Genomic DNA, 27,266 nt, shown 5'->3' on the forward strand with positions numbered 1-27,266 from the left:
AGCAAAGGAGGTGACCCAGGCCTCTCTGGATCCAGTGAAGGAGGCGACCCAGGCCCCTCTGGATCCAGTGAAGGGGGTGACTCAGGCTGCTCCTGTTCCTGCGAAGGTGGCTATCAAGGCAGCTCCTGTTCCAGTGAAGGCAGCAAATCACGGCGCTCCTGTTCCCAAGATGGTGGCGATCTAGACGGCTCCTGTTCCGGTAAAGGCGACGTCAGCTGCTCCTTTTCCTGTGAAGGCAGCAAAACCCAGTGTTTCCTGGTCATTGTAGATGTATGTATCTAGATTGTATGTTTGTAGTCTGTGCTTCCTGTCTGTTTCCTAGCCATGCTTTGTGTTTAGCCTCTTGTTCTGAATTAGTCTTGTTTAGGGTTTAGGCCCTTTGTCTGTTCTGTGTGTTTTCTGTTCCTTGTCTAGCCCCTTGCTTTATGTTCAATGTTTCTGTTTCAAGGTCTTTGTAGTGTGTGGGGTTTTTTTTGTTCAGTGTGTTTAGTAGACTTGCTTAGTGTGTTTAGTACCCTTTGTGTTTAACCCCTCTGTCTAGTTTCCTTTTGGTTGTTGTTGATATTATTGAAGTCTCCTGCAATTACCTCCATTCCAGTATCTATATTCTTTACCACCCTGACACTCCCCTACATCAGAAATGTGACAGCTATTAATGTTCTGTTAATGTTCATCTACAGGCCTAAATTGTGTATGGTAGTAACCATTACCACTATGTGATTTTGCTCTGTATTATATTGTTGGTGACCCCTAAACTTTATGTGGTATGTGACACATTGGCTGGTGTAATGGATTTATCATTAATGTACTGCAGACATTATAGTAAACAAGCAAGACTCTGTAAGGATTGTAAGACTTCAGTTTACTGAAGCACACACCTGTGCTGTACTGGTTTCCCATTATGACCTGAAGAAAAAGTTTACCCCCATAATTGTCATTGTATAATTTGCACCATGATTCTGATCAATGGGCTAGTTGTATATGAAACTGCTTATCCAGTTGAGGGTCATGGTGGGTCCGGAGCCTACCCGGAATTACTGGGCACAAGGTGGGAACACACCCTAGAAGGGGCTGTAGCATATTAACATTCATATATATTCTGGTTACAGTTAATTTGTTTATTACATATATATTTCCTTGTTGAATTCCCATTATATATTAATAATAATAATTATGATAATATTTTAGGCTTCATCCTGGGCATTGTTAAAGACAATAATATTGTCTAAGTATAACACATGAAATATGCTGGCATTCATTTATATAAATGCACTCCTGATGGTGTAGCTCCATTCATGGGTTTAATCTTTGATATAATTATGCACAAAAACTCCACTTGAGTGCTAATAGCAACTTCTCTGGAGAATCTTTTACATTCTGTATATTTTATAAACCTATAATTACAGTATACAATGTGAGAGGACAGATGACATCCGAACAAGTGGTGATTAAACTCATAACAGTTTTTAAGGCAAGAAATGGTTTATTTATAGTGAAATATCAAGTTCTAGGTGATGTTCTAATGACAGTGCTTCATCCATATTCAGTCAACATTTAACCTTACATTCTTTTACAATGGCATAGGTTTAACAACATAGGCTCTTCCTTCAGTGAACTGAAACACCACTACAACCAAATTAAGGACTCTTTACAGTGGAATTACTGGTGTTCAATTACTTTATTGATCCAGGGCATGAATGCAGAAATATCGGTGTAGGCATTTGGTTTTGTGGGTTTGTCACAGTTGTCCTTCTCAGTGAAGGAAGCAATGCCGACTGCAGTGTTATCACACACCTGAGGACCACCAAAGTCCCCCTGCAACAAAACATAAGCAACGTTAACACACTGCTGAACTAAACCTTTATAAAGCTCCTGCTCAAATTCTAAAACCTGATGATTAGGCTTAGACCTGGACTAAATTGTACTTTCTGTAGTTAATCTCCATTCAGAATGCTGGGTATTTCAGGACTAGGATTAAGCCTGGTCCAGGAAACTGAAATCTGCTTGGGTTTAATGAGTTTAATCTTAAGGATAATTTACCTGACAAAATCCACCTTTATCACCACCTGCACACAGCATGTTGTTGTAGTTCCAGTATGTTTCACAGTTTTTGTAGACGTAGATGTACGTCTCCAGAAGTACGTTACTTGCCTTTCCCTTGGTTTTAATTCTTCCCCAACCAGCTATGCTGCAACACCTATGTTTGTCTTTGTTTAGTTTAGAGATGGAAATCTTGGCAGCATTCTTGCTGTTTTCAGTCGACTTTCCTAGCTGTAACAAAGCCAAGAAAATTTGTTAGAAATGTAGTAAACTGAACTTGATTAATGTGAAAGAATCTGGATTGTGGCGCATGGTGGGAGATACTGCTGCCTTTTGTGCAGCAGACAAGGATTTGATTTTCCTACTTGAGCAATAAGGTCTCCTTACTGTAGAATAAAAATCCTTGGGTAATATTACATTTGCTGAATGATGTTCTGGGGTTGTATTCTTTAAGTATCAGTAAGGTTACTAACAGCACTGGGTGTAACAGCCTCATGACTCTTACTTTAAACCTGCTCTGAGTCCCTTTCAGGCGCACACATTTGTGATGTCATCAGTCAATCATTCAAAATGTATTTATGTAACGATGCCAATTCTTTGTTAATAGTGTTCAGTTAAAGTCTGTCTTTATCTGTTATTTTCATGTTTATTTATGTATAATTCCACAACATTTATTTGTTTTTTTAATTTACCTGACGTGACTGTGTAATTCCGGTTGGTGTGTGGAACTATTTTGTTGGTTGTTTTTTTTTTGTACCCCTACGTTTTGTTTCCGGGGACAGCTCCTTTATAAGGAGTAGTTTCGCGCCCATCCGCCCCCTTTTCTCTGTGGCATTTGGCGGGAGCGGGTCTTAGAGTGAGTGATCGCTAACCGGAGTGTGATATTTTGATCACTGTTTTGTCAGCCAATAAATGGAGATGCACTTCAAAACACGTCGCTGGTCCAGTCATTATTAACCAACACAGTGCAGAGCAAAGAAGCAGCAGCCACCGGTTACATTAATGTAGCACATTTTTGTAAGTGATGTTCTCACAAAGCAGCTTTACACAACTGGTATCAGAATAGATAACAATGTGGATCAGAAAGCCCCATGCGAGCAAGTCAAAGGCAACAGTGGCAAGGAAGGACTCCCTCGAGGCTGGAAGAAGAAACCTTGGGAGGAACCAAGACTCACAAGTGGAACCCATCGTACTCTGGTCAAACTTCTGATAGAGATCAAAGAGTGAGCAGTTGTGGAAGAGTTAAAACAGAACAGGGAAAGACTCAGCTCACCCCCCAAATGCCCACGGACAGTTTGAGAACACCCCATCGAAAACAAATGCATCAACATGGAAATTACTGCAGCGTATATTAAAAGCTTCTCCTCTATTCACCACAAATGAACATAACATCATGCTTTTCTCCTCATCCAATCCATACCTTTCCTCAATTCTATTCCAGTTTTTTTTTTTTTTTTTTTAGGTAAAATCTTTAGGTTTTATTTTATTTGTTTCTCTCGTGTAAACTCAATACAGAGTCATATCAGAATATTATGTGCTCTTCCTTATTTCTATATTCACTGTCCATTGTCGAAGTCACACAGCTCCAGGGACCTGGAGGTTGTGGGTTCGATTTCCCGCTCTAGTTGCCTGTCTGTGAGGAGTTGCTGTGTTCTCCCCATGTCTGCGTGGGTTTCCTCTGGGTGCTCCGGTTTCCTTCCACAGTCCAAAAACACACGTTGGTAGGGGGACTGGCGACTGAAAAAGTGTCCGTAGGTGTGAGTGAATGTGTGTGTGTGTCTGTGTTGCCCTGTGAAGGACTGGCACCCCCTCCAGGGTGTATTCCTGCATTGCACCCAATGATTCCAGGTAGACTCTGGACCCACCGATTGGATAAGCACTTACAGATAATGAATGAATGATTTCTATTTAGTGAAAGAGATCCTAAGAACTTTATTCCGTTGAAGTGTAATGTAAAGTGCTAGTGTATCTATTTCTAGCAGAAATATCCTCCCATGTTGTAGCGCGTATAGACCATTGACCTTTAACCCTAAGGGCTTGATGCTTCAGTTCCTCACACTCATCACAACATACATTTCATACTCAGAGAAGTTACTATTAACTTTAGAATACACTGAAAGGCATGTCCTAATATCAATACCTGTACAATAAAGCTAGGCTGAAAGTAAATAGCAGAGTTTACCTTCAAAAGCATGATGTCATTGCTGGGGGCAGGGTAATGGAACTCTGGATGAATGTGGTGCTCCTTTACTGCTATACGCTCAAAGTCATTGGACTTCAGATCATGAGCTCCGATCACTGCTGTCACTTCTGCCTTATCCAGTCCACTACTAGAGGAACCAGAAGACAGAATCTTGCTGAAAAAAAGAGTTTATTTACTCAGTTTACACCCCAGTTTAGCAAACAAACAGAAACTAGGCAGAAGTGACAGTCAGATGAAAAGGTCAGTTTGCCCAAAACCTTCCATTAAAAATGTGCATACTTTTTCCCGCAGGTTGCAGCCGTCATGACAAAGAGATCAGACACGAGGAAACCCCCACAGATGTGCTCCCCGTTTTCTTGGACAGAAACCATGTAGGGTCTGGAGTGGGGCTTTGCCACTGTACCCACAATGACTGAGGGGGGGGAGAGATTACAGGATTTCAGTACAAAAACATGCTGGTTACAAGTACTTACAGGTATGTTTATTTTTCACTCTTCTCAGAGATAACAATGAACCAAAGCTCTAATAGCACCAGCCACTGCCATTAAACAATGAACATTTTAAAAATATACACTGCAGCAAACTTGGTAAATGAAATCAATGGAACCTAGTCAGTGTTTCTTATACCTGTGTTATTGATTACGTTCAGTTGACCGCTATGATCAGGTAATAATAAGCTCTTTAGATTATATAAGTTTCTTCTAGACCTGTTCTTGTTGTAAGTAAATCTATCAAAATATGTGTAATGTGACAGCTCACCCAGGGGTGGATTGAAACAGGGCAAGCCACGAACAGAGCACTAGAGAAATAGGCCTCAAGTGCAGAGACACACAAACAACCCCTCTGGAAGTTAGGAACACCGAGACAAAATGAAACACGAGAGGAAAACCTAAGATGTCAGGGGAAAACTGATCAGCTCAGAATTGAGCAAAATAAAACAAAGGCAAGAGAGCTTCCCAAAACAAAAGGGAGGAATAAGATACGACAAAAGAAATTAGAAATAAGTTGTGTTCTATCATTAATTATTTATTTATACTAAAAAATGGTAAAGAAAAGAAAATATTGAATCCCAAGAGAAAAACCAGAGGGAAAGCTCTGGTGAAGAAGAAGATAGAGTGAACCAGGAGAAAACTCAAGAGCCTTTACTAAATTACCAGCCAGATTTGCACTGCACTCTGAAAAGAGAAACCCAAGACTGAGCACTGAGGTGTGTGTTGACTTCCCTTAAGTAGGAGTAGCCCAGGTGGAACCAATTGCCCCAAATTAAGAGTGGCTCTGTGTCCCTCTAGTGACTGGGGGTGGTTTAGCAGGCAGCCTCACCCCAGCCCCAGGCAGACCTCTTACAATATTGGCCAATAATTTTCATTTTGCTTAAATTAATCAACATTTTAGACAGTTTGCAAATTTAATTATTGACAATTTTCAATCTTCTGTTCCAGGGCACTTCAGGTGTGAATATTGCTGTCTCTAAATTCAGTTTTCTAACCTTTATGCTATTGCTGCACATGATTTGACATATATGTGAGTTTTTAAATGTCCAAAAAGCGTTTATAGAACTGACTGTCCAAGTTTATTTATCAGGTTTAGGTCATGTTCAGAATTAAGAAGTTTATGTGCTGATATGTGTTAATTAAAAAAGAAATCATACATTTTAATCTGATTACTCTTACGTTTTACCCTGTTCTAATTACATAATACAGATTCCACATTGTCCCAGTCTTCACAAACACTGGAGCTGTTCACATTTACATTGATTGCATTTGGCAGATTCTCTTATCCAGAGCAAGTTACAGTTTAATCCTGTTGCAAATGTGAGCCAATGTAGTGCTGGAGTCTTGGCAGAGGACCCTTATTGGTGTAGCACTGGGGGGTTACACAGCCACACAATTAACCTACCAGAGCACTATAAATAGTATAGGGTTCAAAGCTGTTTTGGAGAAGACAATCATCATCACCAACGATTTAGACCCTCAACCCTTGGAACTGAAAGCTGACAATTTTCCACTGAGCTACTGGACTACTTTGGCTATGTGTGTGATTATGTGTGTGTGACACTTACTTGAGTGACCAAGGGGCAGCAGTACAGCCGGCAGTAGGAGCAGATGAACCAGAGCCATGACTCTATGCTTTATGTTCTCCACAGTGATGGAGAGGATATTAAATACTAATGGCTCCTCCTTAAAAATAGATAATTTCCTCTACATTTCCTGTGTGGTTTACTTTCACAGACACTGTGTCAAAAAGAACCAAAGGCTGACTTCACATGAAATATGACAATAAAAATATTCATTATTTCCTACTACTGCACACAAATTGTGCAGTAACTGTTTTTGGTGCCTTAAAGAACCCTTCTCTAAATGGTGCTATACAGAACCATCTATAACCCATTCTCTATCCATATGACGAACGCTTTCATGATGCAAAGAACAATCTCCTTTAATAAAGAACCCTTGTAGAACAATCATATTTAACAGTGTAGGAAAAATACATTAATTACACAGGTATTTATTAATATAAATGTTCTCCTGATGGGGTGGCTCCATTCATGGGTTCCATCTTTGATTTAATTATGAAACAATCCTTTTGTGGGGAATCTTTTACATTCTGTTTATTTCATAAACCTATCATTACAATATTCAGTATGAGAGGACAGATGGTTTTAATGCAAAACAAGTGGTTTATTTATAATGAAATATCAAGTTCTAGATGATGGTCAGTGACAGTACTTCATCCATACTCAGTCAACTCTTAACCTTACATTCTTTTAATACATCCGGTTTCAGCATATGGCCATTAAAGAACAACTCCACCAAAATCAAGTGTTAAATTTCAGGTTTTTATTGACTTAGAGTATAATCAGATATCATCCACAAAAAATGCCAATTATATCTTTCACTGCGAGAAGGGCTTTACACTCCACACACAATGTTTCTAATAATTAATATGTGAATAAAATATACAGCCATAAAACTTAAGTGACTACTTTAAAACATTTACAAACCACAATTATATTAATATTAAGCTCAGTTACACAATCAAATCAATAATCCAAACGTACCAAAATGTGACTCAGCCCTCTGCACAAAGAGAGAAACAGAAAACATTAAAAGTCATCATATAAAATCCTAACATAAATATAAGAAAAAAAAACAAATACAAATTTTAACACAATCATAAAAGTAGAAAGGCCTTTGCTGATAAAAAAAATAACGTATTAAACAATTATATTCAACATTACCATTTTAAACTAACCACGCTGTTCTTATTCTCCTGTTTATTTGCTGTATTGTGAAGACAGGTGATGGAAAAGAATCTCTGAAGACATGGTTAAAGGTGTAAATACATCTTTATTTACGGAAACAATATCTTACGGGTTCTTAAGTATACCGTGAGAGAGTTTTCCGATTCAGTGCGCACTCGTCTCTGTCCCATTCTCTCTCTATCTCTCTATTATCTCTCTTCCTTCTCTATTTTCACTCTCTCTCTCTCTTTGCTAGGACCCCGATCTATATGGTTCTTTCTCCTTTCCAAATATGGTGAACGTAAAGGGTGGTCTACATTTGCATGTTTAAGGGTCTATGGGAGGGGTAAAATGTATAGTCTCCTATCCTCACTGACAGCTTATCCTAAACATTTCTCTCTTTGGAGCACAGACACAGAGCATACGTCTAAATATATAGAACAGTGAACATCTCTTAATTCAGCACTTAAAGCCTTATTTTTAAATAAACATCATAATTCCCCCCCTTACGAGACTGTTAAAGTCTCGTAAAATTAAGCAATCCATACATGTTAATGTCATAAAAAATAAATGATACATCCTTACATGCAACTTTAACATTGCTTGCATTATGACACTGTACTCCAGTCCAATTAAATTTACTCTATATGTGTAGGGACTTGACTCATGTAAATGTGTACAGAAATCTCAGAAAATAAAATCAAACCAATGTCCAAATTCAGGCTGGTCGACCCATCGGAGCTGTCCCTACCTGAAACACCCCTTGGCCCTAACATCGAGAAAAAACATCTGAGATTTCAATACACTTACACAGATTTCATTTCATCAGTCTATAAGTTGTCATAATAAACAGGTGTTACAATTTTTAATATCACTCGTATAATGGTTTATCAATATCAAAGATTAGAAATAATAAACAATTCAATAGAAACATATGACATAATATTGTATCACACTACAGCTCTCCAGCAATTTTGTCTTCTGATGCGATGTTGATGACATATTGAATTTCAGCAAGTTTTCACTATTCTGTTTCAAAGTCCTTCTCTTTTATTGTCCTCTTTTGAGTTTTTGGATCCCTGTAACACTTTAGGAATCTTGAACCACCATCCACCCTTACAGTGTTCTTCCCCAATTTTTATTCTGGAAGAAAGAAACAACAGCCAGTATCTTTTGCTAAAATGACAGATGCAAATAAACATCAAATACAAATTAATAATAGTAATACATTAGCACGTGTTATAAGCTACAGTTTATACTTCATCCTACAGTCATTATAATTTATTACTAAATAATAAACCTAACAAAATAATAAAATAATGTCATAATTGCATAGTAAAGTCGAATAGTGGATATTCAAAATGGATATCTCTTCACCAGGTTGTTTTCCAAAATTTCCTCCTCAGTCCTACTTAATAATGGCATCTGCACTTGATCTCCAGGCATTACAACTCCAACCCATTTCAACATAGCCTTTGCACAGGTTAACAACAGTGTACAAAAACAAAACATTATACACAATGCTAAAAGAGATGCTCCAAAAACTTGAGCCAACATTGCTCCAAGTGGTCCTAATTTCTGCAATAACCAAGCATTCACAGACCATCCAGCTCCTTTTGATTGACCAAACGCCTCCCTTATATGCTTCAATGCTTCTATAACACTTTGTCATCTTATCAGATTTATCCAGAATCAAGATGTAACAGGCATCCCCTGTTAGATTCAAAGCCACACATAAACCTCCTTGTTTAGCTAAAATGCAATCCAGAGTCATGTCATGTTTTAACAATGTTAATCTATGACTTTGTTGTGTTTTGACAAATACTGAAACCCTCTTATTTTCTCATTAGCAAATCCTTGTAAAGTGTATGTTATATTATCTATATGATCTGCTAAAAATGCCACACCATACCATGGAAGTAATCCTATACCCCATTTTTCTCCTATACTGATTCTCCAATGGTAGGCTTCCAAAATATGAAACTGAGCAATTTCCCTTTTCTTTCTTCTCCCAGAAATACCTTCAGAATTCCTTTAATCAGTTGCTTCACCTTTTTGGAGAGTATAAACATCATAAGGAAGCTTTAATGTTGCCATATAACAACAGCCTGTCCACCCATATGGTAGAAATATGTATGCTTTATTTCCACAAACCCACCAAAAATCCTTAAAATTTCCTATAGTCACATTTACAGGCAAAATGTCATACTGCACCATTAATGTTCTACGCTGTTTGCTATCTGGTGTATGAAAATTCACTTTAAACAAAGCATTCTTAGGTTTAGGTTCTTTAAAATTCATCATATAACGAGCACAATCAGATAAACATCCCGGTCCATTTTGAGTATTATTGGAACAGAAGTAGTCTTTAGTCCCCACAAATTTTACTTCCATTGCATCAGGCAATGCTGTCAGTATATTTTCATGCTGATCAAGGAAATTCACATATGGCAGCTTCATCAACCAAGTACAATTTAATCTAGGTCTTAGCAAATGCACTGATAAAGTAATTATTCTATCTTCTGCAGAGTTTTGCTGATATAATAACCATGATAAAGCATAAGATTGACACATAGCATGCAGTGGTTCTGGTACTGTAACTTTTACCACACATAGACCAGTCAACTTCTTACTCATTCTTATGGAATGAGTTATTTGCTGAAACCATATATGTCTAGCTGCCCATGGGTCTGTGATTTGTAGCACTGAAGAATCAAATCTATATGCTTTCTATTTTGCTTCTCTTTTCTGTAGTGGAAATAGTATGCACACGTTGCGGTGGCATAAGCACTACATAGCGGAGTCAATGATAATTGATTATTATTTTATTAATAATTAATTATTTAATTCATTTTGCTAAGCTCCATGTTTTGGAGGCATTAACTAATATGTAGTTTCTTTACCTGTCTTAACTTCAGCTTAGACAAGAAGGCCATCTTCACATATGATACAGCAGAATTAGCTAGAATTAATTATTATTAATGAATTATGCTCATTGATCCGCCGTTGGTTCTTGACTCTGAAATGGAATCTGAACTAGAAGTTATAATTCCATACAAGAAAGGTGCACACACAATCAAATAACCAAGGATTGGTTTTATCACACAACTGGTTTATTAATTGTAAAATAGAACAATGAATATTGATTATACATTCATATATTGAAATGGATTACAGCGATACATGAGGGAACAGGGAGATTAATATATGAGGGAAATTCTGTTTGATAATTATTACCCTAAGTTCTAAGAAAGGCTATTGTTTATCCTAGCAAACTTTCAGTACCAACCCATGAGCCATGAGAGACGTGAGACCATGTGACCATACGTATCTGGAGATGGGCAGGGAGCATGTCGCTGACGGTACCTTCCAGCACGACTTCCTGGAGGATTGCAGACACGGGCCTTGTAGGTTGCAGCTGTGGGCATTCCTTTTCTCCTGAGGCTTTCAGATGCAGCCGTCGGTTCTGAAGTTCTCTGTGGGGATTCTTCGTCATCGCTGATCTGCCGCCTTGTGAGAAAGAGACACGTCCATGCAGGTCTCTCCTGGGCAGGTTTCTCCTCATCTCAGAAGGTCATTCTGAGGGTGCGTGCGTCCTTCTTTCGTCGTTATTGGACCGGAGGCATTGTGTCCCTTTTAGGGTCATAGGTCTAAGGTTGTCTTCATGCTCTGGGTGTGGCATTGAAATTTCGTTAGGGTTAAACTTTAGCTTTTCTTAATCTATAGTTTCTATCTGGACAACATTAATATAGAAACATCGGTTCCCTCTGGATCACGAGGGGCCCAAGACTGTTGAAGAGAGCCATGAGAGAGCTTAAGAGAGCTCTCTGACTACCCTATCTGAGAAGCATTGTCTGCTGGAAGCAGGAGAGAGACGTTCTTCAGAAAAATGTCTTCCACTCCAAAATTCTCGAAGAGTGTTTCTCAGAGGAGTGTTATAAAATGAGTGAGCTCTGCCAAGTGTGGTCTGTGACTGGCTTTTACCAGAGTTTAGAAAACCCGCCCTGAATACCTGATTCGTCCTCAGTGAGGGAGAATTGGAGCATTTATTGCTCCTGATTGGCTGTTTCCTGTACTTTGGTAGTGGCATCACATAGAATTTATGACACTTGACAAGACAAAGACTTGACCATCTCTGGTGAGTGAATATCCCAGGATTCTGAATCATACTTTACATACACATAGTATGTGGCTACCTTGGTTCTACATAAATTCATATAAACAAAAATGATCCCACCCATTTTGATTGTCCAAATGGAATTAATTTCAAATAACAGCCCATTCTGTTATTTCCTTGACAGTGGAATTCCTGTTTGAGGTGCAGCGACGTTTAAGATCACAAGCATCCAGTAGAGTTTTACGGCCTTGACGCTTACGCACAGCAATTGTTCCAGATTCTCTGAATTTTTTGATGATGTTATGCACGGTTGATGATGAAAACTTAAAAGTCTTTGCTATTTTACGCTGGGTAACATCATTCTGGTATCTTATTGCGCAACAGTGGTGGAATCGGTGATCCTCTTACCATCTTGGCTTCAGAGAGACACTGACACTCTGAGAAGCTCTTTTTATACCCAATTTTGTTGTCAATTGACCTAATTAGTGTTAATTGGTCTTCCAGCTGTTCGTTATATGCTCAATTTCCTTTTTCCAGCCACTTATTGCTACTTGTCCCAACCTTTTTGGGGATTTGTTGACACTGTGAAATTTTGAATCAACATATTTTTCCTTTAAAATGTTACATTTACTCAGATTAAACTTTTGATCTGTCATCTACATTCTATTACAAATAAAATATTGACATTTGCCATCTACACATCATTGCATTCAGTTTTTATTCACAATTTGTTTAGTGTCCCAACTTTTTTGGAATCCAGTTTGTAGATGTAAAAGCTTCAATAGGACTCGGGTCCTTTATCATGACTATCACTGTACGAGTTATGTACCCTTCTCTCCACACATTTTGAAATGGCACAAATTTAAGCTCTGGCTCCAAATAAGTACACGTGTATTCCCCTTGATCGTTCCCATGTAAAATTACGCAAAAGAATTGAACAATCATCTCTAACTTTGAACCTCCTAAAGGCATTAAACAAAAGATACTTTCTCTGGTCACGAGGCACATGATGAACTTCAGGTCCTGCTAACACCACACCTGACATTGACTATTTTTCCACTTAGGAGGACTATTACTACCTGTATTAAATCTTCCACATGTACAGGGAAGATGAACTGTTTTACCTAATTTAACTTTAATCACAATCTTCAAAGGTGATGGTGTTGTCAGAGGCACTAGTATAGTTAGATGTGATCCATTTACCCCCTCAGTAACTTTCAACACTGGAAAAGTAAAATTCTCTAAAGTTTCATTCTCTTTAGTTCTCATATTGTCACGCCTTCGTCCTGTCAAGTCTGTTGTCCCCGGTCATGTGCTCTTTTTAGCACATGGCTATGTTTTGTTTATGTCCTTGTCTCCACCCTTGTTCCGCCTCCTCGTCCGTGTCATGTGTTAACCTGTCCTCTTCGTTATCTGTCCAGGTGTGTCTCGTTTGCGTCAGCATTTAAGCCCTCTTGTCTCACGTCCTGTTTGTCGTTGTCCGTCTCGTGATCCGTGACAGAATGAACGACCCTTATCTGGACGCAGCTAGCTCATACCACTTTGTTCGGAGGGGTGCTATTCGCCGGACTCCATTTCGAACAAGCCCTAAAAAACCTGAGGAGGAGGCTTTAAGAGCGACCTCAGAATGGAGTCCACGGCTCCAGCTCGTGCCCGGCGCGGTTCCTTTCCCCCCAACAAAGGACTCGAGTCGAGAATCGATGGTTTATTCCAGCGAGAAGCTAAAAGAAGTCCAGGCTAATATTATCCAGGCACTAATCGAGTCAAGGAAAGAAGAGTCGGCGAAAGCAACTTGCTGGAGTTACCCCGTCGATGTCGGATTACCCCCTCAGGTCCGGGGAAATTTTTGGGGGGGGGGGTTGAGGGTTGGGGCTGTTAGCCTCCATCCTCAGGACAAGAAAGAGTAGGCTAACAGGGGCACATCTCTGGGGGATCCTTGGTCGATGACATCCCTCATGAGTGTGCCCGTCAAAACCCCTAAACCCTCTACAGCTCCAACGCGAGCCCGACGAGCAGCACAAACTCCAGTCTCCGTGAGCGCGGCGCCCGCCTCTCCAGTCTCCGTGAGCGCGGCGCCCGCCTCTCAAGTCTCCGTGAGCGTGGCGCCTGCCACTCCAGTCTCCGTGAGCGCGGCGCCCGCCTCTCCAGTTTCCGTGAGCGCGGCATCCGCCTCTCCAGTTTCCGTGAGCGCGGTGCCCTCCTGTCCTGTCTCTGTGGACGGCGTCGCAAGGGCCCCAGTTTCCAAGCACCTCTCTGCACTCCCTCCTGACCTCCAAGAGATGCTTGAAATCTTGTCAAGTCTGGAGGCCCCCACGAAAGCGGCGCAGTCAGCCGCTCCTCTCCTCCTGAACACGGAGCAGTCAGCCGCTCCTGTCATCATGAACACGGCGCCTCCAGCTCCTTCTGTCCTTGTGAACGCGGCGCCTCCAGCCGCGCCTGTCTTCGTGGACGACGTCGCAGATTCCTCTGCCTCCGTGGATGTCGTCGCAGTTTCTCCTGTCTCCGTGGACGTCGTCGCAGGTCCCCCTGCCTCCATGGACGTCGCTGCAGGTTCCCCTGCCTCCGTGGACGTCGCTGCAGGTTCCCCTGCCTCCGTGGATGTCGCTGCAGGTTCCCCTGCCTCCGTGGACGTCGCTGCAGGTTCCCCTGCCTCCGTGGATGTCGCTGCAGGGCCTCCTGTCCCCGTGACTGTGGCTACGGCAGTTTCTGCCCCTGTGACTGTGGCTACGGCCACTCCTGGTCGTGTCCGTGGGACGGCTCCAAGGACCTCGGGAACTGTGCCCAGAATCCCCAGAACTGTGCCCAAGCTGGTTCCTCCGACATTTCCACATACATTAGCCAGTCCTGGGCACCCCCAAGTTATATTGGTTCCCCTGTCTGTCCCTGTCCTGATTCCTGTCTCTGTCCTTGTCCCTGTGCCCTTGTCTGCCTTTGTCTCTGTCCCAGTCCCTGTTACTGTATTCGTGTCTGTCCCCCTGAACGTCCTGGTCCCTGTTCCCCTACCAAGTCCTGTCCAGTCCCCGTATCCGCTCAATGATCAGTCACCAGTTTTGTCTCCATTCCAGTCCCCTGTCCTGTCACCTGCCAATGTCCGGTCTTCTGTCCCCAAACATGTCCAGTCCCCTGTTAATCATGTCCAGTCCTCTGTCCCCAAACATGTCAAGTCACCGTATCCATCCCGCGTTCAGTCACCTGTCCCATCTCCTGTCCAGTCCCTGTTCCCGTCCAGTGTCAAAAACCCTGTCCAGTCGCCTGTCCAGTCTCATGTGTCCACTCCCGTCCTGTCCAGTCTGCTCCAGTCTCTTGTTTCAACTCCTGCCACCCCACTTTGTCAGTCTACTGTCCTGTCCCCGGTCCAGCCCCCAGTTTCCACTCCTGTCAACTTTCCAGCTCAATTTCCTTTGTCTGTTCCCGTCCTGTCTCCTTTTCCCTTTTGTCAGTCTCCTGTCATGTCCCATGTTCCATCTCATTTATCCGGTCCTGTCGTGTCCCCAGTTCCGGTGTCTGTTCCTGTCTAGTCTTGAGTCTTGTTTTCCGTGCCCTCTCCTGTGCCAACTCCTGGGAGGTTTAGGAGTACGCGCCCCGGGAGTTGCGCGTTCATGGGGGGGGGCATCTGTCATGCCTTCGTCCTGTCAAGTCTGTTGTCCCCGGTCATGTGCTCTTTTTAGCACATGGCTATGTTTTGTTTATGTCCTTGTCTCCGCCCTTGTTCTGCCTCCTCGTCCGTGTCATGTGTTAACCCGTCCTCCTCGTTATCTGTCCAGGTGTGTCTCGTTTGCGTCAGCATTTAAGCCCTCTTGTCTCACGTCCTGTTTGTCGTTCATTTCACTTCGTATTGTATTGTTGCCCAGTCATGTCGTGTTTATACTATGTTCCGAGTCCTGTCGTGTTGTCTCTTTCCCTCTCCTATTCCAGTCAATTTGTTTTCTAAGTCATGTTGTTTTGTTTCCTTTCTACCCCGAGTCTAGTCTTTGTTATTTCCCAGTTAAGTCGTTTTCGTTTTGCTTCCTGTTCATGTCGTGTGGTTTCTTTTGTTAAATTAAAGTATTTTGTGTTAGCAAGTGCGTCCGCCTCTGTCAGTCCGCCTCGTGATCTGTGACACATATCTTTTAGGTCTAACTTTTTTTTTTCAAACTAACTGTTTTGAAATGGAATTACTGCTTTCTGGAATGGGACCTGCTGTTTCTGGGACATATTGAAATTCAATGTCTCCAAACTTTCAGTCTTGTTTACTATCTGCTGTGTCATTTCTGGCATCATCAGAAATATACACAGAGTCATCAGCATCATTCAAACAAGGGACAATCTCCTTTTCAGGAGTTTGACTCTGGGATGTCTCCTGCATGTTATTTTCAACCTGTTCTTCCTCATGTTCTTTTGGCTCTCCTGAACCTGCAACCTCTCAACCCTTTGAAAAAGACTTCTCTTTGAACACGAACTGCGCATTTTGCGGGGTAAAAAACACAACTTATATAATCAACTTTGTAAGTCTTGAATGACTGAATGCGTCTGTGAGCTCCATATACCGTTAGAAAGCGCAGATCCTACCGTTTATATATAATAAATTATATATAATAAAATTTTGGTCAAACATGACAAATTTATAGAAAAATTGCATATTTTTGCATATTTGCATATTTGAGTAGAAAGGGGTCTTTAGAAAATAAAACAACATATTGAATATGGCTATATAATTACTGTGTAAATGCAACTGAAGGCTCATTTACTCATCCAGCCTCTCCTGCTCCTCCTCTTTGTTTTTCTGAAACATATGTGGATATTCCTTTATGTAAATTAGCTAAGTATGAAACATATGCCCTCATGCATCTTCTAAAATGGCTAAGCTTGGACCTTTCCCACTTGTACGCAAAGACGGCATTGGCATTCGTCTGCTTGTCATTAACTCATGAGGAGTCATTTGTAAATCATGCTGCTCACTTGAGCGACACACCATTAATGCTAATGGAAGTGCTGCTATCCAATTTGAACCCTTGTGCTGACAGGTTTAAACAATCCGATTTTTTGAAGACACCATTCGTTGGAAATACAAAATGAAGGCACCATTCATTTTTTCACAAATCCCTTGATTTGCGAATGGTACACAGCCCACAGATGCTGTTTAATTCCCAATTTTTGCAAAATTTATTTTACTGTTTTATCCACAAACTCTTTCCTGAGGATATTCGATCTGGAATTTCCCACCTGCTTATGACTTCTCTACACAAAAAACTTGGCAACAGATTGAGCAGATCTTTACACTTAGTTTATGGCATGTTTCCTCATCTGGTGCACAAAGAAAAATATCATCCATGTATTGAATGACAGTACTTTTTAACTTCTGATCTACCCCAGCTAGATCATCTTTCAATACTTTATTGAAAAATGTGAGGACTATGTTTATATCCCTGTAGTAATCTCTCATAGAATACTCATAGAACTGTCCCTTGTATGTGAACCCAAAAAAACCCTGACTTTCTATACTTAGTGGAACACTAAAAAATGCACCACATAAATCTAATACTGTGAAATACTTTGCATCTGGAGGAATTTAGGCTAACAAAACATATGGATCTGGCACTTCTGCTGAAAAGTCTGCTACTACTTCATTTACTGCTCTCAAATCATGTACTAAACGATAAGAGTTATCTGGCTTCTTCACAGGCAACAAAGTTGTGTTACTCTGTGGATTCTGTGTTATCTTCAGAACATCTACTTTCACAAGACCTTAAATTTGTGGTTAGGTCCATTTGATTGCTTTTTCATTCAAAGGATGAGGCTTCCATGGAGGTTTTGTTCCTGGTCGGAGTTCAACTTTCACTGGTTGAGCTGACATCACAAAGGCAATGTCAATGCTATGTTGTGACCATAAACATTTTGGAACATATTGTAGCATTTCCTCTTTCAGAGAGTTTGAATCCATCTTCTCATTGCAAAGTGACTCGTGTCATCCTGAAGACTTGTGGCTGTCCTTGTCCTTGAGCAGTAATCATAATCTTAATAAATCGCTGGTCTTGACTCCTCCAGATGGAAAGATTCTCTTTCAGTGGTTCAAAGACAACTTCTTCTGCTTCTGCCATCATTTCACCTATTTGTTTCTGCTCACAATCCTCAGACACCAATAAAGTCTCGTGTGGTACACTTTTTTCCCATATCAAACTCTTTATGCAAATATTCATTTTTGTTTATCTTCATAGCAGCTCCTTGTGGTCACAAAATTATGCAACATGGGCATAATTCAACTTGCTTTGGTTGATGACTCAACCATTGTTCTGCATCTGATTGTTTAGCATCCTTAAAGTATTTCAGTGTACAATGAAATGGATACTCTGGAACCTCCGCATCAGGCATGTTTGCTACAATAAATTTCTCCCACAGCTTGGAACCTGAGGGTAGACTTCCTCAGTTTTCACTTCCTTCTCATAAGGTGGTGGTGTCTTAACTGAGTCCACATGTGAAAAAGACACATTAACTTCTGCCATTTGTTATTCTATTACCTTTGTACACTGATCTATTGCTTCTGCATATTTCTCCCTCTTTTCTTTTGCAGCCTTTATCAGTTTCTGACTCTCTTGTTGAAATAACTGGAGAATGTCAAGCTCTATTTGTCTTTCTTCCTTTCGCTTTTCTCCTTGATGCCCTTTCTTCTGTCTTGCCTTGCATGTTGATACAAGTACTTAGATAAACTTAGATTTATTAAGCATTCAATAACTACCTTGCAATTAAAGAATATACAAACTTATATAAGACTCAACAAGCACTTCTACATATGATAATTGCCACTAAACATTTGAAACCCCATTACACCTACAGCAAAGCTTAGATCAGAAAACCCCTTTCCAAATAATAATTTGTCTTTATAAACCTCATTTATAACTCTTAATGGAATTATAATCAGAGAAGCATTATCTTAAAAAAGGGAACAACCTTTTGCCAAGCTTTCTTTCATAAAGTCATGTCATGTACTGTAACACAAATAATGGACTAAATGCAAATAGATAAACAAATCAATGAATTTCTAATTATTACTTTTTAACTTTTTAATAATGAGACCTATTAATGAAATGTATTAATGCAGGTGTTTGTGAAAGATAATTTGTGGATAAAAATATCTGGCCTTTTCTTGAAGTCTGGTCTGGGTACCCTCAAACTTCAACCCCCCTTTTTGGCCAGCTCCTCGCCTCCTCTTGTCTCACACACCCCCACAGGATGAGAGAAACAGACTCACACACACACACACCCCACAGGATAAGAGAAACAGACAAATAGAAGTTTGAGTTTACTTGAGCTTACTTTTTGGTAATTAAACATTCAATATGATTATTTGTATTTTATTCACCAACATTTAGTTCATTCAACATCGTATGATTATTCTACATGCAAAACAACTCCAACAAGTGTCTTCATTGGCTTAAGGCCTGAATGACCTTTTTCTTAACAGCCCCGAGAAAGGATCTAAAGTGATTGATGGCAAGTCCATCCTCAATAAAGCTTGCTTTTAACATCTGGTTTTGCTTTCCCAGTTAAACATAAATATGCCACATACCATTTTTATGGTCACTAGATACATTTTCACTAGTACATTTTCAACCCTGCATCTTGATTCTTAAAACTTAGTATATCAATCTTATTTTAGTAGTTATAAATTGTAATTTTAACTTATAAAACATTTCAGTGATATGTTTGAAACCCCAGAAAGCACCACTGTCAAAAACTCAGATTTTTCCAACATTCACACATTGACAGTACTTTTACATGTATCAGTTGGCAGCTAATTAATTGTTTATATAAAGTAACAGTACTTCACAGAGATATAAACTCCAGAGACTATAAGACTCAATCCCCTTTTTCAGAGCAACAAATGTTAATTTACTAAACCCAAATGAGCAACAATAAAGCTAAACTCCCAACCAAACAACACCAACACCCAGTCCCACTGGCCAAAAATTATTACCCCATACAATGTGCCTCAATTTTATCAAACTATTGCATTCAAAGAGAACCCAAACAAATTACTGCTCCACCAACTCACTCTCACCCACTATGTTAAATTTATCCTATATTACCCTCTTAATTTTGATTATTATGCTTTAATCCCAGCTGTGCTGACATACAACTCCACACAAGCACCACACCCATTTAAAGACCCAGTTCAAATGCACACAATCTCAGGAGCCCAAACCCCTGCACAGCACTATACATCATACAACTATAATTTTAATTTGCCCAAATAACTATTGTTTTCTATTTAAATCAAATCAATGTGACTTTTATCAGTCCTGCCATCTCTCTCTTTTTCGAGAGTGGAACCTAGGCCTTGCACACTTGTCAGAGGAGACCCCTTGATCAAAGTGTAAAATCTCGAGGCTTCATCGAAATGAGGGAACTTAGACCCATGATCTCTTTTTTTCTCCTGATAAAAGCCAACATATTTCAAATTTAAAAATTTCTCCTTTTCTCCAATATTAATTTTACCTTTAATTCCCATGATTAAACCTTACAGTTTCCCCAATGTACCCTATTAATTACAGACACTTTTGTCCGTTATGATTCCACTTTAACACTAATTATTATAACACTCAGCTTAATAACTCTTCTCTCCCTTTTCCTATTCTCAGCATCTAAAAAACATTCCCCATTTTCTTCACACTTTCTTCACTCTTTCTCTCTCTCTGACACTCTCTGGACAGAGGTATCCTTAAACTGACTTTCTCTAAACACACCCACAGATAATTTATGGCTCTTTACAGAGCAAAGACCAAGACCAGCTCTGCACACACATACTCATGATGGACCAAAAGAAGGGACGGGGTGGCCATTGCCCACCTGCACTCACAAACATAGGAATGGAGGGGTGAGAGACACTCACACAGACAAACACACATACAGCAGGACACTCGCTTTTTTTTCTAAACTCACCAAGCACACACACACACACACACACACACACACAGAGACATCTTCCAACAAACCCTAACAGCGCTTATACATAGACACATCACTTTCAACATTTAACACAATTCTTATAGTCGACTCATTCACACTTTAACAGCATGCTGCCGCTCGTTATTTCCTTATTTCCTTATTTTTAATTTATGCTACCTTATGAGGTGTAATAATTCAAAGTGAGGCAGCATCAGTACAGTGTTCGTCAACAGTGTTTGGAGTGGGCACCCCTAATTAAATCTCCATATCACACCTCCAGTTTCTCATCAAACTGACCCAAAAATCACATAGTGAATTTTTCAGGGTTTATGGCTGGGCTAACCCTGCCTCAACAGAGGACTTAATCCAAATCTGCAGCATCCTTTTTTATTTAACTCACCTTTATCTCTTTTCCTTTTATTCCTTTTTTCCTATTTTATTACATCTCTTTTATTACCTCTCTTAAATCTCTTTAATTAAATCTCTTCTATTTCCCTTATATTCCTTCAATTTTAACCTTATATAAATTTTAACCTAATGCCACTGGGGCCCCAGGACTTCTCACTATTTCAATATAATCCAATTCCACAATAACTCAAACCTTACTTTCACACAGTGGTCAACACACTATGTTACTTATTAAACTATTCTACACTTATACTTGAACTTTTCCTTTCCTTTTCTTTTTCTTCTATTACATCTGTTCCTTTTTACTTTTAATTCATTGTTCCCTTTTATATCCTTCATTTCTATTTTTCTATTATTCTAGTTTACCAATTTACAATGGAGAAACTTTTTTCAAAACCATCATCAACACAATGCTGCATACACTAATGAGTCTAATACAGTGCAACCCTTCTAACAACAAACAGCTCAAACAAACAACCAGCGCTCAAATTTGTGAAAATCTCACCTTCTATTTGCCGGCTTTAATCGGGAGTTCGAATGCAGGAGCCATCTGCAGCTGAAAGGCCACAACTCAGTATCCCATCCTCATCGCCATCTTTTTGTTGTTTATTTGCTGTATTGTGAAGACAGGTGATGGAAGACATGGTTAAAGGTGTAAATACATCTTTATTTACAGAAACAGTGTCTTACAGGTTCTTAAGGATCCCATGAGAGTTTTCCGATTCAGTGCACGCTCACCTTTGTCCCATTCTCTTTCTATCTCTCTGTTTTCTCTCTCCCTTCTCTATTTTCACTCTCTCTCTCTCTCTCTCTCTCTCTCTCTCTCTCTCTCTCTCTCTCTCTCTCTCTCTCTCTCTCTCTTTGCTAGGACCCCAATCTATATGGTTCTTTCTCCTTTCCAAATATGGTGAATGTAAAGGTTGGTCTACATTTGCATGTTTAAGGGACTAAGGGAGGGGTAAAATTTATTGTCTCCTATCCTCACTGACAGCTTATCCTAAACATTTCTCTATTTGGAGCACAGACACAGAGCATACGTCTAAACATATAGAACAGTAAATATCCCTTAATGCTGCACTTAAGGCCTTATGTTTAAATATATGTCACGTCTGACCCTTATCAATCACACTTCTGTTTGAATCCTTGTCTGTATCATCTAAAGACAAGTCCAATAAAATATACATCAACAAAACATTTATACATTACACCAAAGGTGATTGCTCTAAGACTGCAAGGGGAGCTCAGCTTCCCCAAAAATGTCAAAAAATAAGTGATCAAATATATACTGTTGTGTGTACATGTTATTGAATAAATATGCACTACAACGTGCTCAACTTTTGTTCAGAATCAGCTTCTTATCACTGGTAAAGACGTGGCTTTCCTCTCAATCATTCCCGCAGCCTCACAGTGTTTTAAACAGTCTGGACGCTGAGCGTCCACAGAGTTCAATAGCGAAGCAGCGAAGGGTAGCGAAACGAGATGAGTCATTGGATAGATACTGGGCTTTGTCCCGCCCATTGGATGCTCAGCATCTCTGGGGGTCTATGGGGCAGTGGGCTGGCCTCGACTGGCCTGGACGCTCAGCTTCTGCATGATGATTGGATGATCTGTCTGAGGCTGAATCCTTATTTGACTGACAGCGAAATGAGTGAATCAGCGATACTTTGGTGTAGAGATCTGTGGGAGCATTACATTTTCATTCTGTTCTGAGTTCTGTTCTGTTCTGTTCGGACACTTACTTAAACCTCTTAGCGGCATTTTCTTTGTTAAAAACGACTAGCAACAAATCGAGCTCCTATATAAAGTGGGTTTTTTTGTAGCTGCTTGTGTTTGGAGACTGACTTCTATCACTCTTTCTGACTTCTATCGCAGTTTCTGACCAGCGGGTGCTGCTGAGTCCCTGCACCGTCACAAAGCACTCACAGATGGACAGACTTCACATGGCGTTTAAGCAGCCTAGCTCTGATGGCCATTGAGAGGACACTAGTCAAGTCCCTGGAAAAGGCACCTTGTTGGTATGACAGGGTCACAGATCATTTTCTTGAAAAGGAACGGAGGGTAGAATTTATGAATAAATAAGCCTACACATTTTATTATGTAGGCCAAAATTGAGCTTCCCCTCCTTGAAAGACCAGCATCTGCCACTGATTACACCATAATAGTAATGTCCGTCAAACATAAAATCCAACTAATCATAGTCCCAACCTGCTTCAAGAACACCACCATCATCCCGGTGCCTAAGAATTCTTCTGTGTCCTGCCTCAATGACTATCGTCCCGTTGCACTCACACCTGTCATCACAAAGTGCTTCGAGAGGCTCGTCATGAGGCACATCAAAACCCTACTTCCCCCCACACTGGACCCTCTACAGTTCGCGTATCGTCCTCGCTGTTCAACGGACGATGCCATATCCACCCCGCTCCACCTGGCACTCACCCACCTGGACAAGAAAGACACATATGACCGAATGCTGTTCATAGACTTCAGCTCAGCATTCAACACCATCATTCCTCAGCACCTGATTGGGAAGCTGAATATACTGGGCCTTAACACTTCTCTCTGCAACTGGATCCTGGACTTCCTGACTGGGAGACCTCAGTCAGTCTGGATCGGCAGGAACACCTCCAGCACCATCACACTAAACACTGGAGCCCCACAGGTCTGCGTGCTCAGTCCACTGCTGTTCACACTGCTGAATCATGACTGTGCAGTGATGCACAGCTCAAATCATATCATCAAGTTCGCTGATGACATGACTGTGGTGGGTCTCATCAGTAAGAACGACGAGCCAGCATACAGGGAGGAGGTGCAGCGGCTAACTGACTGTAAACGTTTACAGGTCAGTTTTCAATTTAGCAAATAAACAGAAACTAGGCAGAAGTGTCAGTCAGATAAAAAGATCCGTTTGCCCAAAAGTATTCAGTACAAAAAGAGCATACCCTGTCCAGCAGTTTGCAGCCGTCATGACAAAGAGATCAGACACAAGGAAACCCCCACAGACGTGCTCCTTGACTCTTTGAACAGAAACCATGTAGGGTCTGGAGTGGGGCTTTGCCTCTGTGCCGTTCATGATACGAACATTCACAATGACTGGGGGAGAGAGGGAGGGAGAGAGAGAGAGAGGGAGAGATGCAGGATTTCAGTACAGGCACATGCTGGTTATAAGTACTTACTGGTATGAATATTTTTCACTCTTCTCAGAAACAACACTGAATCAAAGCTCTAATATCACCAGCCACTGCCATTAAACAATGTATGTTTTAAAAGATACACTGGAGCAAACTTGGTAAATGAAATCAATGGAACCTAGTCAGTGTTTCTTATATCTGCATTATTGATTATGTTCAGTCGACCGCTATGATCAGGTAATAATAAGCTCTTAAGATGAATTACTTTTCTTCTAGACATATACTTGTTGTAAGTTAATCTATCCCAATCTTTTACCCTCAACCCAATATAAACCCTGCCTCCACCCGATCTCTGTCCCTTGTATTTGTATTCATCTATCCAAGTCACTCTGAACTCCTGTCCATTTCAGCCTTTACTGGTGTTTTATGAACTAGCAAATTTGGCTCATTTTGCTTGAAAGAATCAATATTGTGTACCCTTTGCAAATCAAACTGTTGCAAATCAAACAGGACCATTTCAAAATGAAAATGTAAAGCATGTTTTTATTGCTATTGTAGAGTACTGCAAAATTATTTGACCTATCCATGTCTATGATCACACACACACACACACACACACACACTAGTGATTAAGTGCTATGAACACACACAACACACACACACACACACACACACACATAGAGGCAGCCACATCAGTCCCCAGGGAGCAGTTGAGGTTAGGTGCCTTTGTGCAAGGGCACTTCAGCCATGAATGTTGAGGGAGGAGAAATTGCTGTTGCTTAATTCCACATCTTTAACCTTTAGGCCATTGCTGCACATAATTTGGCATATTTGTGAGTTTTTGAAATGTCCATAAAAGCATTTATAGAACTGAATGTTCAATTTTACTAATCAGTTTTAGGTGATATTCAGAATTAAGAGCTATATATGTTGATATTACCTAAGCAAAATATAACTTTTAAAAATATTTTGATAAACTGCAATCTGCTAACATTGATTTTGTATCCTGTTCTAGTTACATAATACAGATTCTACATTGCCCCAGTCTTCACAAATACTGGAGCTGTTTACATTTACATTGATTGCATTTGGCAGATTCTCTTATCCAGAGCAAGTTACAGTTTAATCCTGTTGCAGATGTGAGCCAATGTAGTGCTGGAGTTTTGGCAAAGGACCCTTATTGGTGTAGCATTGGGTGGTTACCCAGCCACACAATTAACCTACCAGAGCACTATAAATAGTATAGGGTTCAATGCTGTTTTAGAGAAGACAGCCGTCACAACCAAAGATTTAGACCCTCAATCCTTGGAACTGAAAGCTGACAATTTTCCACTGAGCTACTGGACAACATAGGCTGTGTATGCGATTATGTGTGTGTGCCACTTACTTGAGTGACCGAGGGGCAGCAGTACAGCCAGCAGTAGGAGCAGATGAACCAGAGCCATGACTCTATGTTTTATGTTCTCCACAGCAAGGGAAATGATGTTTAATACTATTTGCTTCTTCTTAATAAAAAATTATTTCCTCCACATTTCCTGTGTGGTTTACTTTCACGGAGACAGTTTCAAAGATTAGAGACGGAGTTATCAGTTCTGATCATGTGATCATGTGAACATAAAGATCTTTTGGTTCTTTGGCCCTATCATTATTTGACATTACAGCTAGCAACAAAACTGGGACAGCAATGTGCTACTCCAAGCACCTTCAAGTGTTGTTGGTCCAGTGATGCTCAGTTAGTTGAGGTTCAAGCCATGGCTGGCTTCACATGAAGTATGAAAACTAAAATAAGATGTAATACCAGGTTTCGAATTACAGGGAATTGGGGTGGGGGGGTTGACCCCCTAATTATGACTTGAACCCCCACAAACAAGGCTAAAAGTAATAGCACAGGGGGTCGAAACATTTATACATCCTTCTTACATATAATGTTATATACTTCAACAAATTTACAATATTCATGCCTGGAAGAATCTTGAAATACTATTTCATCCCTACATCGGACCGTACAATTCCAACTTAAGCTTTACCTCTCCGCCTGCCTCACACATATAATTGGTCACATGGATTGTATCCTCATTAAAGTAGCACCAGCATGAGGCAGATAAGGCATACGTGTAAGTAGCTATCTAGCTTTTTACAAACACTTCACTGTCTTAAGTAAATCACTCACATGAAGATGTTTTCAGTTTCATCGTTCCACCTTAAATGCTGCAGTGGTGACACACAGGTTTCAGCCTGAAGACGTGTTTTTTAGTCATTTTAAAAGTAACTTCATTGGCTTCTAATGTAGAACAGAACATTCAAAGAAGCCATATTTATTTTTTATGTGGAGTGTTTGTATGTTCTCCACAACATAAGCAGAAATGTATAAAACTCATCAAGAACTTATAATTGTAATTTGCACCATTTTAAACAGGAAAGGAAAATTTGAACAAAAACCTTATTAATCTGGTAGCTGTAGCAGTGAGGTATTCGTTACTGTGTGTAGTTCTACAGTAAACACAAATATTACTGCAGTGAATCAATACTTTGATGTATAAACCTGTACATTGCTGAGGCACATCGGTTAAAATGCTTTTTCTTACTTTTTTAAAGAACATTTCACTTAATGTGATTCACTGATTCTGATCAAGGGGCTACTTGTAAAGTTATTAGCGTGGTATTAATACATAACATGCTGTGTTTCTGTGGCACATTCATTGTCTGAAACCGCTTATCCAGTTTAGAGTCATGGTGGGTCCAGAGCCTACCCAGAATTACTGGGTGCAAGGTGGGAACACACCCTAGAAGGGGCTGTAGCATATTAATGTTCATATATTTTGATTACAGTTCATTGTTTATTATGTATTTTATTTACTTATATATGCATATATTCATATATTTTTTCCTTTTTGAATTCCTAATATATATTAATAATTATAATTATGATATTAGATGGCATGGTGGTGCAGCAGGTAGAGTCACAATCACACAGCTCCAGGGACCTGGAGGTTGTGTGTTCGAGTCCCGCTCCGGGTGATTGTCTGTGAGGAGTTGGTGTGTTCTCCCTGTGTCCGCGTGGGTTTCCTCCAGGGGCTCCGGTTTCCTCCCACAGTCCAAAAACACATGTTGGTAGGTGGATTGGCTACTCCAAAGTGTTCGTAGGTGTGAGTGTGTGAGTGAATGTGTGTGTATCTGTGTTGCCCTGTGAAGAACTGGCGCCCCCTC

General features: G+C 40.3%; 1 protein-coding gene across 1 annotated transcript; it reads right to left on the bottom strand.

Moving 5' to 3' along the window:
* Window positions 1-1,659: 1,659 nt before the first annotated feature.
* LOC136671370 (granzyme B(G,H)-like) lies at window positions 1,660-25,504 on the bottom strand. Its single transcript, XM_066647043.1, has 6 exons — window positions 25,447-25,504; window positions 23,871-24,021; window positions 13,993-14,009; window positions 4,223-4,347; window positions 2,041-2,271; window positions 1,660-1,815 (listed from the first exon to the last, which is right to left on the bottom strand). Exons 1-6 carry the CDS (start codon window positions 25,502-25,504, stop codon window positions 1,660-1,662), a joined length of 738 nt encoding a protein of 245 aa, XP_066503140.1.
* Between the last annotated feature and the right edge of the window lie 1,762 nt (window positions 25,505-27,266).

Source organism: Hoplias malabaricus, chromosome 16 (assembly GCF_029633855.1).
Source record: "Hoplias malabaricus isolate fHopMal1 chromosome 16, fHopMal1.hap1, whole genome shotgun sequence".
In the NCBI taxonomy this organism is placed as follows: Eukaryota; Metazoa; Chordata; class Actinopteri; order Characiformes; family Erythrinidae; genus Hoplias; species Hoplias malabaricus.